This window comes from Oryzias latipes, chromosome 5, assembly GCF_053564925.1.
Source record: "Oryzias latipes strain Hd-rR chromosome 5, Olatipes_Hd-rR_3.1".
In the NCBI taxonomy this organism is placed as follows: Eukaryota; Metazoa; Chordata; class Actinopteri; order Beloniformes; family Adrianichthyidae; genus Oryzias; species Oryzias latipes.
Genome location: NC_136241.1, coordinates 21,706,444 through 21,722,774, shown reverse-complemented (window position 1 = coordinate 21,722,774; position 16,331 = coordinate 21,706,444). Strand labels below are relative to the sequence as shown.

The window sequence follows — 16,331 nt, the reverse complement described above, 5'->3', positions numbered from 1 at the left end:
AATGTTTAGAGGAGGACTTTAAGTTAAGTGGAATTCAATCATATCTACTGCTTCAGTATATACATGCCATAGATTAAATTTAAAAGCAAAATATGACGCAAATATGAGCAATTGTGAACACAGATAAAATAAAAAGAAAACACAATAAAATAAGCTAAAGGTGATGGCATTAAGAAGGAAATGAGGGGTTTTAACAGGTTTTGAAGGCACAACCTTCTCTTGTTGTGCAAGTCTTCATCATTTGCAGCAGTCAGAACATTACTGTCAAGGCAAATTATCATTGCTAAATGAGCGGCGCACACTCCGTTGGGCTTATCTGAGTCTGCAGACAGTCAAATGAAATCAACCAGTCGCAGAATGGTCTCAATGCCAGACCAAAGTCACCCATCGTCTGGCTGCCTGATCAACTGAAAGACTGTTCGTCTGTCTCGTTGCCATGACTCTCTCTGCTTCTCTACAAACAACACTTCCATAAAGTGGCATAGGATCAAACCAGTATGAGTTCACTGAAGCCTTTATTAGATCCAGCTGTCAAAGTATTTAATTAAGCATCATGCTTGTTGGTGTCAGACAGGTATGTATCTAAAAGTAGTCAGACTAGGGTCTATCATCGGGCTTCCTTTGAATTCATTATTGGCCTATCTTCTCACTAAAAAGGCAGCATTCTTGACAGACATCCAAGCATCTTATTTAGCTTCTCTCTGTGGAGGGATATCTTGCTCCTCCTAAAGTACATGAGCTTAAGCCCAAACTTCAATGGACAATGCAGTCATTTTTCACCAGCTGTGGCCACCATCTTTTGTTTAAAATTGATAGCTCATGGCAACAATTGAGGGTAGGAATGTTTAATAGTAAACTGAGAGCTTTGCCTTTGGATTCATCTTTTTCCACCACAATACATCTGAGGAATTCAGACAAAATGCTTAATTATTCAAAGTCTGAGTCATAGAAACATTTTGGATTAAAAGTTCAACATTTAAAGGGTTCCAAGGTTACGTCAAGTTTAGTTTCATTCAGACTCTTTGGATTACTATGACCTGCATGTCTTCAAAATCCATAACAGCCATTAAAACTAAAAAAATTCATCAAACTTCAGGGATTACATATAGACAGGTGTCACCTATCATGACTAAAACATGAAACAGATTCTGTATTTCATACTGTCCCAACAAATCAGCACTACAGCAGTGCAGCTGTCAGAAGTCAGAGTTCTGTTTCCTCCTCTGGTCATGGAACCAGAGTTCTAAACAAACCACATTTCCCAGTAACCCCAGCACACAGTTTCTGGATGCCATACACTTGACTCTTATGTGCAACCACTCACGGTATATAAGCACTGTACTGAGCCTCACTCAGTGCAAAGTATTGTTTGTACCACTCTGTCTGCATTACTGAGCGTTTTATCTGAATCTGATCTTTCTGACCCTGTTTCATCTCGCACTCAGTATGCCTGCCCCAAATCTCAGCTGGATCTTGACTATTCCTGTTTCTTCTCTGATGCTCCCATGCTCGTTATTGGTCCCTGGCTGCCTAATCCTGATTTAGCTTTGTGGACTAAAAAAACTTGCTGCAATTGGAACCAGCTGTCTGCCCATTCTGTGACAGCAGCAGAAATGCAGTTTTGTTGGAGAAATTCTCTCATAAGATGTTAGTCAAAATTTTATCAAGCTACATGAAACGTGTCTTAAATCCCTCATTTTTTTACTCAGTCTGATGCCAGGTTTAACCTCCACAGATATGCTGAACATATCTTCATGCCTAAATGAACCGAACTGCTTCTGTTTGATTGACTGATTGGTCTTGTGGGTCATTGGCATGCTGTCAGAAGCATGCTGTTTCTGACAGTCTGCCATGTTTTTCAATGCATGTTTATTTAACTGACTGATTCTGACAACCACTGGACAAACTCAAGCGGAACCTATTTAAATAGGTATTTCTGAGAGGCCTGAAATACCCCAATTTTCTTAGATTTCCCTTTAAAATGTAACTTTTGCAATGCATTAAATGTGGATTTTGTTCAGTTTTGTACACTCCACATCTTAAACATTATTGTTCATCTTGCAGGTAAAGCTCCACACTTCTTGCGCCTGCAGAACGTGGAGGTCAACGTGGGTCAGAATGCTACATTTCAGTGCACAGCTGGAGGGAAGTGGTCTCAGCAGGATAAACTCTGGCTGCAGGTCAGCAACAACAAATCAGTCCAGCTGTGCATGAATGGCAGCAGCAGGAAATGTGTACATTGATGTGATGAGATGGGCAGGACACTACAAAAATCTATGGTGGTCACAAAGTGTCATGAAATCTTTGTCCACTTCATTCTGTAATTTACGTTCTTGAACATTCACAGCAGTGCTGGCTCTATTTCAGGAAAGATTAAAACTCCTTGGTCTTCTTTGCACCAGTGATTCCATTTCTGCAAATGTCATATGTCTATGCGTGTGTGTTATGCGCAACCATGCAACTGCATTCATTCCACTTTACAGCCTTGTGCTTTGGCTTGCATTCACGTTTTCACAGCACGTAGGTATGTACCCTGAGAGCTCTGTACCGCATAGTAATGTTATTTGCAATGGAGAGCATTGACCCTTTTATTGCGTCATTTAGGGAAAATGTTTTTTTTTCTTTGAATTGGCTTGTAAGATAGTAAGTGCTACATAAATTAGGGTAGGAAAAATATATAAGATAAATTATAGGTAGGAAAGGCAGATAATAGCACGGGTACAGTTTTTAGATTCTGTTTTGTTCAGGGAAGTTAGTGTATCTTTCAGTAACAGTTTTTGCACATTTGTACAGGGAGTGTTTTTGGGAACACTGACCTGGAATAAAAACCAAAACCTTATCATTAACCTTGCTAGTTCTCCGACTGACCACATGTTGATGAACCACATTAATCCTTGATATAGTAGGGGGCCAAGACCTTTTTTTTTCAGGCAGACTGGGGTTTGCGTGTTCGGTTGACACCAAGGTTAAAGTAACCTTTCACACCTGCTAAATGAAGCAGACTATCTGGGGAAAGATACTTTACCAATCAATCCAGAGTGAAATCACCTTTTGTTTTTTCAAAACAGTGTCAGTGTACATGTTTTAATAGGAGAAACCTAAGTAAAGCCCTCAGTCCAATGTCTCAAACTACAAAAAACAAACAAACATCGCCTCTTATCCAGCCACAAGACTTATTAAACAAAGTCTTTAAAGACTCTTGATGTACTTTAATAAATGTTCTTACATTTCAGTATTGTTTTTTTTTTTAGAATAAATCCCTCTATTAAGAGTAAGACTGAAAAACCCTTTGAAAGTAAAAACCTTTGGCCATGTTGCAGAGAGGGGGCGGTTGACCTCTGTAGGTAACCGCCTTGCACGCCCATGTGTTGAAGTGTCTTTGGGCAATACACTGAACCCCACATTGTTCCTGGTGTTTATAAGTTGTGGTAGGTCAATGTTCAGGAGAAGTGTGTGTGTGTGTGTGTGTGTGTGCCTGGGTGAATGGGACTGCGACTGCAAAGCACTTTGGACCTTTTCAGAAGGTAGAAAAGCGCTATAAAAGTATACGGCATTTACTAAAATTGTTAAGATAGTTTCAACTCCATTAATCCATCTTTATTAGATAATTTGAATACTGGTATGCCACCTATTCAGTGTGAATTGTGTAGACCAGGCTTACAGACATCTACATATGAGCTTTGTCTATGGCATTGTCAGTCATCAGCTATCAATCATTTAATTATGACTATTTACTGCAAGCTTTAACAAACTGTTCTTGCCTTCCCACCTTGCAGCAGTGGAACGGCAAAGACACGGCGCTGATGGTGACCAGAGTGGTGAACCACCGCCGTTTTTCAGCAACTGTCAGCGTTGGTGACACATCTCAGCGCAGCACCAGCCGCTACCGCTGCGTCATCCGCTCAGATGGAGGTTCTGGGGTATCCAACTATGCTGACCTCATTGTTAAAGGTAATGTTTGCTGATCATGTCTTCACATAAACTGCAGCTAGAATATATATCCTATTTGTAAACAGCAGATGCCCTAAAGTTGGACAGTTCATTAGAATGTGCGCAAAACGGCTGGCTTCTGTGTTCATGTGAATCTGTTTGTTGCTTCTGCTTATTTGTGGTGTGGTAACAGCATGGAGGGAATACTGAGTAAGCCTCAGAGAAGTGACCAGATCCCACAATGAGCCCTCTGAGCCTCTGCTCTTTCAGTTGATGCTCCTCCCATTGGTTTTGGTTCATTTTCTCTCTCATTCTTTCAAGCTGTGAAATGGATCCAAACATTTGAAATGCTTAGTTCTTTCAACTTTGAAACCAAAAATCACTTTCTAAAGGCTCCAGCAGCCTTAAAATGAAAATTTCAATAGATTTTATGAGTTAAACCTGTGAGTGATGCAGTTTTTTAAGCCAAGTAGCCAAAGAAAAACACTTTGTAATATCAGAAGTTTTCATAGTTGCACTGTGAAAAAGGTTTGACAAACACAGATGGTTGTATCACAGTGGGTTTAAAGTTTCTTTTTCAGGTCAATTTTTACACTTGCATACAAAAAAGTTGCACATTTAAGCTTATTTTCATGCTTTTATCACTTGGCAGGGGAACAAAGGAACTACACACACAGAAAACAATTTACAGTTTATCATTTTAAATAAATTTGTAAATTTTCACAGCATTCCAATAGTTGTATCAATTTGTGTGTTGCCCAAATGCGTCGTTGCATTCTACTTTTAATGTCATTTTAATTCTCTAATATTATATGTGAACATTTGCACTAACACAGAGAAGAAATATGAAGTAATGATTCATTCACCTACTCTCCACCTCATAGTTCCACGCACAATAAGATGTACTGTTCTGTCCTGCTGAGAAAGATATTGAAGTAGAGTAGAGAGGAGGTTGGCTAATTTTATTATAAAGGCTTTGATAGAATTACAACATCACAGCATTCTGCTGTTGTCAGACATGATTACATTCTGTTGCCTCTTGTCTCGCTCCGTTGCACCATATGTTCACAATCTTGTCATAACTATCTTTGTTCTCGGTTTCAAACTACAGACTTAAAAGGCATCCGAGTGAAAAGAAAATTATGACTAATTTCTTTCGACTTGTTGCATTTCTTCCGTCAAGATCCCTTTCCACTGCACGTTAATGGATTCAAAGTGCTGTGTGAGTTTATTAACAGTCGAGATTTGGATGTTTTATAAAAGGTCACAGTTTTGAGCCAGTTTAGCTCGTACTGGTTTGCGGCGCCTTCCGGCTGTCGAACCAGGGTTCGAATCCGGGCTGCTCCCTAATCCCTTCTCTGCTTCTGTGCCGGTTCCAAGCCCGGATAGATTAAGAGGGTTGCGTCAGGAAGGGCATCCGGCGTAAAAACATTGCCAAGTTAACCATGCGACTCATCCTCGAAAGAGTGGTTGTTTCGCTGTGGCGACCCCTGATGGGAAAAGCCGAAGGAGACAGATATCAGGTCACAATTTTGTTTAATGTAACGCCTGGAAGGCAGTTTGATTGCTACTGCAGTTAAATGCCAACACCAGAGCAACACAGGTGTAACCAGACATCAAGTAAATGAACAAACAATTTTAATTCATAAAAAGGAACGGTGGAAAACAGAGATGACGCGTGACTTTTCGGGGTCACAAGGTTGCTGGAGCCTATCCGGACTATTGTTAGGCGTGAGCGGGGTGCGCCCTGGATTGGGTCACCTGTCTAGTACAGGACCACATAACAACACACACTCACATTTACACAAAAAGATTAATTTAAAGTAACCAACTAGGTTACAATGCATGTTTTCTGACTGTGGGAGGAAGCTGGTGAGCGGGCTAACCACTACACCACCAAGCCGCCCTGGCTAGTGTCCAAAGAAGACATAATATTCAGTAGGAGTAAGGAGTGAAAGCAAAATAGAGGAAATAAAGGCAAAAATAAAAGGCAACACATATTTGTCCTTGCATCATCATTGATGTTACACATAGATGGTTTCTGCTGGAGTGTGCTCAAATGTACACAAGGTAAGTGGCCTTGTGGTAGACTGTCCATCCTGAAACTTGGAGACTATAGGTCAATTTTTAAAAACATGAAAAAATAAGAGTTTAAATTTCTCTTTTAAGAGCATCCTGTTGGATAAAAAAATCGAAAGAACTTGGACGGGAGGATAATAGCTGTGCAGGTTGGAGCTTGAAACACATCCTTAGCTTAAATTTACCTGGAAAAATAAACTAAGATTTCTGGTGATCTCTGTATCCGTTATAACACAGTATTCCCTTTTATTTATGTTAACTTTACAATTGCTGAGGTTATAGTTAATGACAACATTGGACATATCATGCGTCTATAGTTTAAGATGACATAACAATGATGAAATTGCCATTTACTATAAAAAAGGTGCCAAGATGCCCCAAACAGTGTTTTAACCCTCAAAGTATTTTTTATAGCATATCACCCCAGACTGTGCTTAATTTCGCAATAATGATCTAAAGTCTAATTGGCACTTATGAATTCTTGATTTTAAAATTTTTACATAATAACCCACAGCTTAAGCTGATGAACGAGCATTTTCAGATCATTTTCCCAGTGGGGGAAGGAAACGAGCACCTTAATCAAAACACAACAGCCAAGTCATTCAGTCACTCAGAAACAGGGTTGTAAAAACATTAACACTACATTTCACTTTTTCACAGAATGCACTCAAGAAACTCCAACTAAACTTGTATATTTTAAGCAACATATTGTTCTTGATTTATTTCATTTTTAATTTTTTTTCCTGCTAAACTTTATAAGAAAATTTGACATAAACGTAGTGAGATGATGACTGAAAGCAGACACCAATCCAAATAAGATTATGCTATAAAGTTATAAACTGAGTTTTAGTCCACAATGTTTCTTCCTGACATTTTATTTTGCATCGTCAGTATCTCCTACTGCATTATGGTATTGATGCTTTTATGCCACAAACTCCAAACAAAAATTTGAGCTGAGCTGTGCTGACCTGAGTGATGTTCTCTTGTAGCTAAGGTTTGAATTGCACGGTTAACCTCAATTGGTGTTTCAAGGGTGTTTTAATCTGAAGGGAGGCTGGAGTGTGTGCATGCGTTGCTGTTTTGATTAGATGATCGTCCAGGGGAAAGAAAATGTCATTACCATCTGTTAGCGGAGCGCAGATGAAACTCCCGGGAGCTCCTAAATGCGTGTTCTCCTAACCCCACTAAACATTCCAGTAAAAGTGAATGCCGCGTGTTTGTGTGCAAGTGTGTGTGCATGGAGCTCAGGTGCAGTCAGCTTTGCCTCATGCCAGGAGAATAACCTTTTGCCAATGTGGTGAACAAAAGGTAAAAATCAGGCACACATGCATGGGCACACCTTCTTGACGCCCTGTATGCAGAGTGTGTGTGTAGCTGCATTTGTGCATCACTGTCCTTGATTTACACACTGATGTGTTTATGAGTCACTTAAGATGCTGAGGTGTCGCCTTTGTGGAGCTCGCTTGTCTCTGGATTTGTGCACCTCAGTGCTTCTCGGTTTGTGTTTCAGCGTGTATGGTGACATGATGAATGTGTGTATGCGTGTGTGTTCCATGCGTGGGTGTGTGTGTGTATTCCCCATGCTCAGTAAGTGAAATCAGGGTTAATTACTGGGTTGTTCAGCCAGGTGTGAGCAGGGGAGCACACAGAGAGCTGCTTCTCATGTTACGGAGGTCTGCACGTGCACTCTGCATGACTGTGTCCCATACGTGTTCATTCATGCAAAGTTATATTCTGACATGATTCTGTCGGCAGAAACAACGGATAAATAGGAATTAAGTGTTTTTATAAAGGTACTTTGAATTGTTTTTTAGACTGCAGATCACATTCATCCTCGAAGAAAATTTTACATTTGCTTCTAGGTATTTATTTATTTTTTGTGTGTTTTTTTTCCCTCTCCCGTCATTACATACAAATATAGAAAGTTATCAGGGGTAGAAAAGATGTTTTTGTGTCTTGATAATATGTTAATTCATCTGTGAAATCAGCCATCTATCACGTGGCGAGAACAACAAGAAGTCTAAAGAGCTGCATTTATGGCTGCAGCTGTTAATTTGCCCATCAGCCTTTTTTAAAAACCCCAAAGAGGTTGGCGCATTTGCAGTTTAAAGATTCGCATCACAATTCCTTTGTTGCATATTAGCTCAACGGTGCCTGAAGTCTCTGCTCAATTATTTTATGTTTAGCTGATCTCATTTTATAGAAGACTGCATTTATTTTTTTGGCTACCGTATTTAGTTATTTATTTTATTTGTAAAAGACAATTAAAGATTAATAAATAACAACAGATTGATCCTGTCCCCTACCCAATTTTGGATAGAATAGGTCAGTTTGATGCCATTTTTCTTAAGTGCAAAGCTAGGGGCAGAAATGGTGGTGGACCTCACCATCCCAAGTTGGAATAGGAGCCTTGCAGTGCTGAGATTCTCAGAATGATCCATTATTGGCTTTTGTGTGTGCGCCTGACTGGTCTGCCGCTCTTAGTGGCCCCTAGCCTTTTTCTGATGCCACCCCTAGATGGTGGGGCTGAATTTGACTCTGCAACCCCCCTCCCTCCCTGCCTCCCTCCCGCACACACAGCAACACACACAAGTAGGTTGAGGTGTCCCCATCTCATAACTTTGGACAGTCTTTAGGGGCACTTCTATCCCCTCCCCATGAATCCCTTCCTCTCCCTCCTTAGACATAAACGGATAAAAGGCTTTAGGCTTCAAGTAACTACTGACTTGCTTAGCTGCTGGACAGGGAAACAAAAAAAAAGAAGGAACCAGATTTGGATGGGATATAATCTTAGATAAAGTTTTAGTCATAAGACCTGTTGACATTAACAACATGGTATCATACGCACGTACGCACGCACGCACGCACGCACACACACACACACACACACACACACACAAGCAAAAAAAGCCTGACAGTGAAGATGAATGTCTGCTCACAGATCACTTATACAGACACACATCCACACACCTCTGTCACACACACAGGCGCATACACACAAAGGCGCACACGCATGCAGGCACACACACATGTGCGCACAGATGTTTCTCTCTGCTCGGATGCTTTTCTCATTTGTATGGCTCTTGTAGAACAGATGCAGTCAGAGCCCCAGGGCAACAAGTTTTCAACCAGCCCCCCCGGCTGTGCTCGTGTGTGTCTGAGCTTGTAATTCACAGCAACTGCCTTTATAAGGACCGCCTAGACAGAAAAATATAGGAAATTTGAAAATTAACTCTCAAATGTAGCATGCTTTGAGGAAAATTAATAAAAAGAAGCAATAAAAGATGCATAAAAAAGATAAACAGGATTTTTAAGATGGAATGAATTATAAACAGACAATTTTAATGGAAAAAAATATATTTTGTGCAGTCCAGCATCTTTCAGAGCGGAACAGATTAGGTGAAGCTTTTAGGGTTAAAATAAAGTGAGTGGAAGCATTGGGTTGACTGCTGTAGTGATTCAGACTTCAGGACGAAGCTGAGGTGTGGATCATGAAAGTGATGCCAAACAAAGACAGTGCGCCCATGTTAAAGAATGAGCATGCTCTGAAATGCACGTCTTTTTAATCACTAGTTAATGTTTTGTGTTGTGCACAGACATATTTTTGTTTGGACACATGGGTGTGAGTGTGCGTGTCCTGTGTATTGCAGATAAGAATCGGTTGGGCATAGGTTAATAAAGGACAGTCACTGTCGGCCAGAGCTCTTTGGACACCATGAGTGTGTGTCAATAAAACACCACATTTTTCTAAACCTCCCAGGGTCATTTTTAAACTGATTGCACCCCAAATATCAGAGTTGGCACAATGTGGCTGTGCCTGTGAGTGAAGGTCTGTCCGCAGAGGTTTCTGTTGGCCCAAAGCTCATTCCCAGCATTTTCTGTGTGTCTATTGCCTGATAAGGAAATCAATAGCGGAGTGGACAGCTCTGCTGTACGTGTCAGATTTCTGGAGGCCGACTGACACTGTGAACTTTTACTTTGTGTGAGCACAACAAAACCTTCAATTTAAGGAAGTAACTGCTTAAGAAGTGCGTTTGACTTCCAAGTGAGGAGTTCTGCTCTGATGGTAATCGGTTCACATATAAAATGCAGTGGACTGTAGATCAAACAGGTTTTCCCCTGAAATTCACAAAATGAGTTGGTTATTTCTGGTGCAATATTTGAAAAAATGTGCCCAACCTTTAAACGTTGGTTCACAGTTGCATAGCTTTTCAATGGCAGTCGTCAAAACTGCTTGAAAATTAGGTTAAAACATGACTCTGGAATGTTAGCACATGCTTTTGCGAAATGAAGATTTACATTTTACACTGTAGCCCACTGATGGCAGGTATTCTTTTTCCACTCTTCCTAAAATTCAAATGTCTTTTCCCAAATTGTGGTTGTCAATTTAAGGTTTACTTTTTGATCTATGAACAAAAGGTTTAAACTGTAACTCAGTGGGTTCCGTTGGTAAATAGATTTTTTGTCCATGTTTTGTCATTCATTTCATTAATTGCATTTAGCATGCGACTACTTTTTGAAACGGGGTATATTGACCCTCTCTGTACTCGTGTTAAAATACAACCACAAAGGAAAGCAGAAAAAGTCTGTTTTGCAATTTTGTGTTGTAGCCTTGTATTGTAATAATTGTTCTTTTTTTTCTTTCTTAAACACTTTAGTAATCCTGGAAAACCCCTTAAGGACCCACTCCGATCTATTTTCGAAGAGTTCTTAGTGGTCTTTTAATTATAATTATGTCATTTTCTGGGAGCGGCACTTGTTCAGTTGAAATTAGCCTCTGATTTGTTCGTGGGACCGTTGGCATGGAGTAACCCCGCCCACCTTCTGCATCACAAACAAACTATTTTTCAAATTCTTTTTGTCTATACTTAGAAACGCAATTTATTTATTTTTTCTTCCTATATATGTCCTCCATCATCAAAACTATGCCACAAGAACATTTAAAAAAAAACACCAAGAACACGATATTCATCGAAGTGGGTCTTTGAATAACGATTGTTGTCTAAATCTCTTGGGGTGCATGATTTTCCTTTAACAATCTAAAGAGGTTTTATCATTAAATGGTGTAAAGGATTTTAAATGGAATCACATAATTCTGGGCTGCATGGCGGTGCAGTGGTTAGCACTCTTGCCTCAGAGCCATAGTTCAAAGCCTGGTTCAAGTCATTCTCCATTCTGTGTGGAGTTTGAATGTCTCTGCGACACTGCGCCCCCTGCTGGTGTATCACCGCAGTGATCAAAAATCTCACACCGTCACAGCTCTACCCAGGAGTGTTTCTTGTGTAAAAAAAATAAATAAATAATAATTTCATGCAAAAGTCAAGGATTTAAAGCAACACCTATGAGTGAAAAGTTTTTCAAGTGTGTTAAATGCTCTCCATCACGGGCTCTGTTTGTGTCCATAAAACCATGAGTGTGAAATGAGAAGTGCAAAAGCCAGTGTGGACTTGGCCTTTCTCTTTAAGCAGGTCCTCAGGGGCTGCCTTGGGGAATGTGCATGTGTTAGTCTGTGTATATGTGTGTGTGTGTTTGTGTCATGTTGTTGGCATCCCATGTCCATTGCTCTTTCATGTGCATCAGCCAGTGTGTTGGAGGATCTTGAAACTTCACACAGAAATTCTGAGGAGTAACATAACTAATACATGAACAGGTGAGGAAGAGAAGAAGGGTGAGAGAATCAGAGAAAGATGAAGAACAAGAAGAGGAGAGAGTAAGGCAGTTAAAAGGGAAGGAATCATAGAGAGAAGGGCAGAACAAAGGTGCAATATGCTCCAAGTGAGAAGAAATTTCTCAACAGAGAACAGAGGAAACAGGAATGTGGTGACAGGAATCTGATCTGTGAAGGGAAGGCTATTTGAAGCTAGGAATTCTCTTGGAGGTACCATAACAAATCTGACAAAGAAGAGACAAACTAAATGAGAAAGATGCTCAAAGCTAATGAGTCATACCACATGATCTGTTTACGTGTCTATCCATTCATAGTTAAACTGATCTAAGAGTTTTTATGGTTTGAGAAAAGCTAAACACAAAAATCCCTGGGTGAGCAGGAGAGACTGACCTGGTCAGTTCAGGCTTTGGTTCAGTATAAAGGCCTGTTCACACCGGGACGAATTTCGCCGGCGATTTTCGCCGACGTTTAACGCCTCGTGACTAAACAAAGGGCACCAATGAGAGTGTGCACACCGACGCGAAAAAACGCCACGCGCCAAAGCGTCAAAAAAAAAAAACGGCTCGGGTTCGTTTTTTTTTTTCCGACGCGTCGCGTCGAAATCTATTCGACCAATGAGAATGGCGCTTTTGAACACGTGTCTGGAGCTTCTGAAGTTACAGTAAAACACAACTTAGGGGCGCTCAAACACAAAACTACCTTGCTGAGCACACGTACCAGCGAAGAAGATAGACGCCAAGTAGCGTCTACACTGCCGCAAAGAAATAATGACGGACATTCTAAAATATCCCCTTACCAAGTACCAGTTGGAGCTACTGATGCTTGAAATATTCATGTTTTCTTTTTATTATTCTGACAAGCACGTAAATACCTTCTCTCTTCTTCTGAGTGAAAAGCGACTTTAAGAAGCGTAAAGTTGCGCAGCGCCACCTTGTGTACAGGAGTATTTCTGTTTACATTAAGCGCCATCTAATGTCAGGGAATGAAATTGCATGTTCGCTCGGCTCACCGTCAGCGAAAATCGCCTGGGTGTGAACACAAAAAACGTGGCGAAAAACGCTGGCGAATAACGCCTGGCGAATATTCGTCCCGGTGTGTACGGGCCTTAAGTCTCACTTTTTTGTGCTTTTTTCTCTTTTTGAGTACAGTCAAATCAAGGTATCTGCTCTCTGGCCTGTCGACTTTTCCAGGCTTTTTAACCTTCTGATTTTTTTTTTTTTGTTCTCTGTGGTGCAGAGAGCAAGCATTTTGACAGGACCAACCTAGTTCTGAGAAACCACTTGTGCTTAGAGAAATCATCTTAAATTCCGTGTCCTGCGTCAAGATGTTGTTAGAAATTCTTGAATAGACCGATTACAAACCCCGAGGTGGCAAAAAACACCAACAGTGCCTGACAGAATCAAAACATAAAAGAAAAAACGCAATAGTACCTAAAACCTTTGAGGTTTTACTGGAGAGTGAGGTTTGGGATACGAGTATGGCATTTTTGTGTATGCTATACTATCCAGAAATGAAAGAGCAAAGAGAGAGATTACATTTTTTTTCTGATTACAAAACCCAATTTACTTCTTCTTTATTTTTAAATTCTTTTCCCAAAAAATGAAATGCCTGTGAAGGAATTATTTTTCTTATCATTGGTTAAATGCATTTGTTTAAATGTATGTTTAAATGTTAACTCAGATTGACCTTTTTACCTTTTTAGAAAACAGTTCTGTGTTCATCTGTTTCTCATCCCAGCTAGGATGAGGAGGTTTTACGACACACTGTCCTTATAGCTGTATAGTACGGTATTTGCTGAATACTGTTTGAACTGAGAATCCACCCAAATAGTTCATTATACAACACCCCCTAATGAACTTTTCTCTTTGTCTGGAAATTGTAACCTCCCACTTGAATTCTTAATAAGGTGCATGGGAGAAGCAGATCCTTTGAAAAGCATGGTGGACGTTTTCTGCCACATTTGCTTTTCTTCCTTGTGCATAAGAAACTTCATTTTGTTGTGGTCTGCTGTTTCTAATTGTGTTTTTCTTTAATGTCTAGATGCATTTATCTGACAATCCACAGTCTTATAACAAGACGTAAGAGAAAAAAATGAATTAAAATGATAAAGAATTGGAATGTCAATCAAAACATCAAAAAATCGACATCAAGAACAGGACCAAATATACAGAAAATATACAGAATATGAATTTATATTCATGGTGGCAGATACATTTTAGTTTGAAATAATAATATTGCCCTCTTGTTTCTCTGTTGCTCAGCATGCAGACATTATGGTTAACTCCTGATCATTTCATACAGTTTTACACATGTGTGTATTTTTGGGGGTGTTGCTCGTCTGCTTAGTGTGAAATAAAGTGCTTAGTTCGAGGATCTGCAAAATGTTACTAATGACACAGGAAGGCATTGGAAAGGCATTGGAAAGAAGGGCACGAAATCCATAGTCAGCTGTAATAAGAAACAATGCATTTTGAACAGCTCCTGTGTTTAACTTTCACTAATCAGATGTAATTTTTGGAAAGGTTTGAGAATGAGCGACTCAGTCAGTACAGTATGGGGAATAAAACAAAAACAAAATACCTCTGTGACAGATGGTCAAAGAGGGAGCAGTTCGGGGGGAAAATTAAAACCTCTCTTCCAGGCTCCTTTTTGCTCAGTTATCATCTTGAATGTCATTATTGTCTCACTGCAGTGTTTAAACTCTGGAAAAACTAGTTTTGGCAAAGTAATTGCATTTCTCTGCAAGTGATTTTTCCATCTTTTCCACCACCTTTGGAGAAATCACGCACTCAAAAAAAAAAAAAACCCAAAAAAACAAAGAAAGAAAACTGACCAACTCAGGTCATACCGACAGCACACGATTCTGTGCTCTACAATACAGGACAGACAAAAACATTCACATATTACAGGGAGCCCTCTCCAAGCACCGTGGAGGGATCCTAAGACACTGCAGTAAAAAAGATAATGCACATACTTTGTTTCCTCTGTGTGCCGTAACACAAGTCACTTTTGACTGTGCAATGCATCATCCAACAACAAGGCCCCAAGACACTGAGGGTAAAATCTTTTTGTGTGCCAGGTTTCTGCTTGAACATAGATTCTTTTGCTCAGACCTTTATGGGCACAAAGGTGCTTATTTTCTGTTTCTCATGAACAGTTAACGTGCGACACAATGTGGGGCCCTGAGTTTTAGTTTAAATTTCTGAACAATTTCAAGTGAAGATAAAACTCTTGTTTGTGGGTTTTAGGTGATGATGTTTGTATTTCCCAGATCTTACTTGATTGGTTTGCCAGGAGCAGATTTTCTTCTAGTGATATATTGTTTACACTTTTCTTTCTAAAATGTCCTTTAACCCTTTAACGCCATAGACATGAGCGTTGACACATCGTAACTTCTTGGCAGTTGATGCAATAAACATGAGTTGATTAGGTTTTGACACGGAGAAATTCGGTTTAGGGATAATTAACAAGATAAATCAACAGTAATATTCCAACCTATTATAACTGGTAACAAGCACAGAGTAAAGCACATGTTGGTGTATTTTGTGCAGACTTTTAGGCTAACTAGTTGTAGCCGAGGCAACAGTCGCATTTCGTTGTAATGCTTAAAGCAGTTTTCAGAGTCTTACTGCCCTGCTACGTTTTTGAAAAAGATTAGAGCTCTGATCAGATCCTCCTTCCTTCACCCAAGTTCATCTATTTTTCAAACACTGTCCGCTCACCACTTTTTGCTTCAGTTCAAGCTTCTCTTCCTCTTCCTTGCCAATTTTTTTTCTCGTTTCCCTTGAACCTTTTTCAGTGTTTAATTGGGCAAATCTTTCTTGCACGGCAGTTTCTTCTTTAATTATTCTCCAAGTGGCCTTTCTTCTTCTTTCTATCTGCCTGTCTACTCTCACAGTTCATTAGCATCTCTGTGTGATGGTCGACTGTAGCCGGTGGTAGCCTCAGTGTGTCTTTACTGTCTTTGCGTCAGGCTGCATCAAAACGTGAATGCCTACTGAAGTTGATTTATTATGTGGGCATGTGTCTCAAAACCTTAGCATATGATGGTAAACCTGTAAGTGTATCTTGGATATGTGGAAACTTGTGACCCCCCACCCACACCCTCAAACAGCTCTTCCTAATTTAATTAGAAATGTCTTTGGGAGGAATTGTGACATCACGGGGGCCAGGTTGTGTGCCACAGGGTGGGCTGCTGTAAATGAGTTGGCAGAGGGAGAGAACGAGGAATAGGGTCCAAAAACAGGCGGGTGGAGGCAGCGATTGAGTGATTTTACTCCTTCCTCCTGCAGAGGAACATCGGGAGAAGATGTTGAATATAAATGATGATGTTAATGAAGAGTCTGGTCTGTTTTCCAGCACTCAGAGGAATATTTAACTTGCATTTGTTACAGTTCTTATTTGATTATGCTTATATATATAATTATTTATTTATTTTCCCATGCTTAAAACAAATCTTAGAGATGGTTTCAACATTTATTGATCCTTTTCTTCTAATCTAAAAAATAAAAAATCATAATACCACCAGCACTTAGACCAAACAAGTAAATAGTTTAAAAAAAACATCCACAAAATGAGCGTTTTTTTTCTAGCTCTTTTTTTTGCAAAAATGTAAAAACATAACATACAGTTTCATCCCCAATCGAGTTACAAA

At 39.9% G+C, this 16,331-nt stretch overlaps 1 protein-coding gene across 17 annotated transcripts in view; it reads left to right on the top strand.

Moving 5' to 3' along the window:
• ptprt (protein tyrosine phosphatase receptor type T) overlaps positions 1 to 16,331 on the top strand; it is a 311,398-nt gene that overhangs the window by 69,450 nt on the left and 225,617 nt on the right. For all 17 annotated transcript variants that reach the window (XM_078948035.1, XM_078948033.1, XM_078948029.1 and 14 more), the window contains exons 6-7: positions 2,065 to 2,180; positions 3,777 to 3,951. In XM_078948035.1, the coding sequence (XP_078804161.1) occupies positions 2,065 to 2,180; positions 3,777 to 3,951 (291 nt within the window). The remainder of the gene's footprint in view (positions 1 to 2,064; positions 2,181 to 3,776; positions 3,952 to 16,331) is intronic.